The 3,865-nt window shown below is 34.8% G+C and overlaps 1 protein-coding gene across 1 annotated transcript in view; it reads left to right on the top strand.

Annotated features, from left to right (window-relative positions):
• LOC105168069 (65-kDa microtubule-associated protein 5) overlaps nt 1–3,865 on the top strand; it is a 9,245-nt gene that overhangs the window by 1,231 nt on the left and 4,149 nt on the right. The window contains exons 2-6 of the mRNA XM_020692066.1: nt 1–124; nt 488–742; nt 838–1,053; nt 2,589–2,744; nt 2,845–3,004. The exon at nt 1–124 is cut by the window's left edge and continues 131 nt beyond it. Of these exons, the coding sequence (XP_020547725.1) occupies nt 1–124; nt 488–742; nt 838–1,053; nt 2,589–2,744; nt 2,845–3,004 (911 nt within the window). The remainder of the gene's footprint in view (nt 125–487; nt 743–837; nt 1,054–2,588; nt 2,745–2,844; nt 3,005–3,865) is intronic.

Raw genomic sequence — 3,865 nt, 5'->3', positions numbered from 1 at the left:
ATACCGGAAGAAGGTTGAAAGAAGCAGAGAGCACATAGCTGAGCTCCACCAGTCTCTGGCTGCTTCTGAAGCAGAAATTGCACAACTTGCTTCTGCTCTTGGAGAACGGTTTTCTGTCCCTCAGGTTTGCTCAGTGTCACTTCTTTATTGTTATTGAATCAGTTTTCATAATCTTTATGACTTTCCTATTGCCAGCCTCCCAAAATAATGTTTTGTCCATGTAAGTCTACATGGCTTCTAAAAATCAAAGACATCATCATAGCTTTCTTTGTGCGAAATTTATTCTTTCTTTCTATCTTCTTGTTTTTACTTTTTGTTAATAGAGAATAAACCTCATTCTAATTATTTCCATCATTTTCTTGTTGCTGTTGAGAGAGATCATATGAGTTCCACTGATTTATGGTTGTCTCTTCATATCCATGCTTATGCAAAGCAATAGCTGCCTCATGCTCTATACTTACGTGTTTTATCCTTTTTCCTGTCTTAGTATGATAAGATGAAAGGTAATCTTAAGCATCAAATATCTATTATAAGCCCCACTGTGGAGAATTTGAGGCTAAAGAAACAAGAGAGGCTCAAGGAGATTTCAGAAATAGAAGTCCAGATTGCACACATCTGTGCAGATATAGCAGGCAGTGATCAGACTTTGGATCCTAATGAAATTCATGTAGATGAACTGGACCTGACAACAAAGAAGTTGGGAGAACTGAAGTCTCACCTTCAGGAGCTTCAGTTTGAAAGGGTTTGTAATAAGCATGTTTTGCAGTTATCTTATAAAATTGACTAAGTTAGGCAGTTTCCTTTACTAACAATAATCTTATGTTTTATTCTTTTCAGAATCTGCGTTTGCAAAAAGTTAGCAGCCATATCAGTGCAATCCATGAACTCACAGTTGTGATGTCGCTAGATTTTAAGAAGATAATGGCTGAAATTCATCCAAGTTTTGTTGACACTGCTGCTGGTCAATCGAAGAGCATAAGCAACGAAACACTAGCTAGATTAACCAGCAAACTGAATTTACTAAATCAAAAGAAACAACAGCGATTACTAAAGGTGACCCCTTAAGAACCACTTCTGTTGTCTATTTTGCATTGCGACGACTTTATAACATGTTGTATCATCATTAACTGAACTGCATTTTCCCAAGAATAGTTTTCCTGATTATAGAAAATAGATAATTCCTGGATTCTTGAAGAAGTTAAATATTTGTTTATAAGTTTCATTAGCTGTTAGCTATTTACTTCCTAGAACTATGTACTAATCTGTGCATAATACTCTACCTCCATTACACTATTATTTTATGCTGTCATTCATATTATAGGTTTTTAAGATTTGTATCTTTGTAACTATAAATAAAAAAGAATTGCTGGAAAAAGTTCATTTTATTATTAAGAATGAGTTTCTGGAAGAAGTAGATTTTTGTTAATATTTTGTAGATGGTAGTTTTTATGCTGTCATTCACATGCTTAGTTGTTTTCATTGCATTGTTTAAGATTCAGCTGCCAATGGCCTGGTTCTCTAATCATGCACAGTTGCACACACCTTGCTGTTAGTTGTTTTATGACTCCCGTCCTTTGTCCTCCACTCTAACTGGAAGATACTGAATCGTGTTAATTCTTCAAAGTTTCATAGTTAATGCCATTCCTGCCCAGAGATTGGCTGGTAATACATACTTTTTAGTATTTTTTGATCCAATAATGCAGAATCCACTGGAGATATCTCTTTAAGGAAAAATTAATAGATTTCAATTCAGTGGTTGGTGCCAATATGATGGGCTGATAAGTGATAAAGAGGCTGACATAAGTGATAGGATGTGAGAGCTTATATTTATGTTGCTTTTCCTTTTCTTTCTGTATGTTTTCACACGTGCAAACACCATAGTGATTAAAACCCTATGATTATGGTTTACTCTATTGCTTATTAGTATTCTTGAGAAATTTCTCCATCATTCATAGCTTTTCACATAGTTTGGTAGATAGAGTTTCACCAACAAATTGGTAATGAAGTGCCTGATTATATGTTGGCATAGCTTGTTTTTCTGATTTTGAAGAAATTTAACTTAACCTTTTGTTTCTAGAACCTGTTTGCTGGAGCAATTGTGAAGTACTTACTTTACAAACTTGATATATTCTTTGTAGTTTTGTTATATGTAAGAATAAAACAAATTCCTTCAATGAACATTTACTGCTCTATATTGCCCTCTTGTGAAGGCAGAATAGATTATAGATTATTCATGGTATGCTTTATAATATATAATGTCATTTCATCAATCCATCTTGTGCATTTTACCAAATCTAACAGTTTTGACATTACAAAATTACTTGACAATTTGGTCGCAATTGGTTCAGTAGGTGCCATCAGGATAGACCATGACAGGTAGATGAAATGTTTCCTTACGACTTTTTGAGTTTAATAGTAGTATATAATTCTGTCTTGATGCCTTGGATTTCCTCTTTTCTTCACATCATTGGATTCAACACTGAGCATATGTATCTTGACCTTGTTAGTAACTTAGTATTGACAACTGGAGACCGGTATGTGCTCTGACTTTTTACTTTTAACCTGATCAATGCCTTGTTTGCATGCAGGCACAAGATCTTGGCAGAACTCTTATAGAACTCTGGGGCCTCATGGATATGCCTGTTGAGGAGCAAACAAGATTTGATCATCTCACTATCTTAATCACTTCCACTGCTGATGAAGTTTCAAGTCCTGGATCTCTATGCATTGACGTCATCGAGCAGGTCGATTACTTCCCTTTTAGTTAATTTTGTAGATGATTGTGAACTTATGTTATAAATACCATCTTATAGTTTCTTATTGTTGCAATTTTCAACATTGTAGGCCGAAATTGAAGTTGAACGTTTGAATGTTTTGAAAGCCAGTAAGACGAAAGAGCTTATATTTAAGAAGCAATCTGAGCTTGAAAAGATATATGAAGGGGTTCATATGGATGTTGATAGTGATAAAGCACGGCACATTCTCAGCACTCTTATCGAATCTGGTCTGGTTAATTGCTTTTTGCCAGTTAGATTGATAATTGCATCTTCGTTATACTTTACTAGTTTTCTTTCATCCTATATGCATAAGGAATTTACAAGTATATATTTGTGTTTGGTGCTCCTTGCTCTTGCGATAGTTTCGCTTGTGGGAGCATGATTGAATGTTTCTTCATTCCTTGATGCCTTACAGTATGGCTTAGTCATCTGCATTGATTCTTTTTCCTCATGCTATAATGAGAAAATAATAGTTCTACTCTACTTGATTAGCAGTTATAAACCAGTTAGTGACCTCTTCCTATGCTATTTGATGTTTATTCTGGTTGAAGAGAGCAAAGAAAATAAGAGGGCAAACTTAACAATGACTTTTTTTCGACCAGATTTGATGTTGCAATGCATTCCGCTGCTGAACTGGAAGTTTATTTTGAGAAAATATTGTAGTTGATTAGACCTTAGTAACCTCTGCTTTTGGTGTTACTATTGACCATGTCCTATGTTCAAGTTAATGCTTGAAAACTCTATTCTTCCAGAGCCAGACAGTGTACAGGTGTTTTTCCATTTTCTTTGGTAAGTCAGAAAAAAATCTCATGGAACAGTTTATTCATGATGACAGAGGAATTATCCTTGGTGATCTGTCATTATAATATCACCTATAGTAACATAATATAGGAAACTAAATGTTTCATGTTTTAGCGAGTGGAGACTCGTGCTATAAATTCTCATATCCTGTTTTATCCTTGTTGATCTGCCATGCAAATGCAGTTTTCCTCTAGAACTTACCTTGACTTTCCTGGTTATTAAGTGCAAATAAATAAAACGTAACTATTGTGCACCTTAAAAAAAGCTGTATTTCGTCAGGACTGCTA

This window comes from Sesamum indicum, linkage group LG1 (assembly GCF_000512975.1).
Source record: "Sesamum indicum cultivar Zhongzhi No. 13 linkage group LG1, S_indicum_v1.0, whole genome shotgun sequence".
In the NCBI taxonomy this organism is placed as follows: domain Eukaryota; kingdom Viridiplantae; phylum Streptophyta; class Magnoliopsida; order Lamiales; family Pedaliaceae; genus Sesamum; species Sesamum indicum.
The sequence above is the reverse complement of the archived record's forward strand: the minus strand, read 5'-3'. Positions and strand labels throughout refer to the sequence as shown.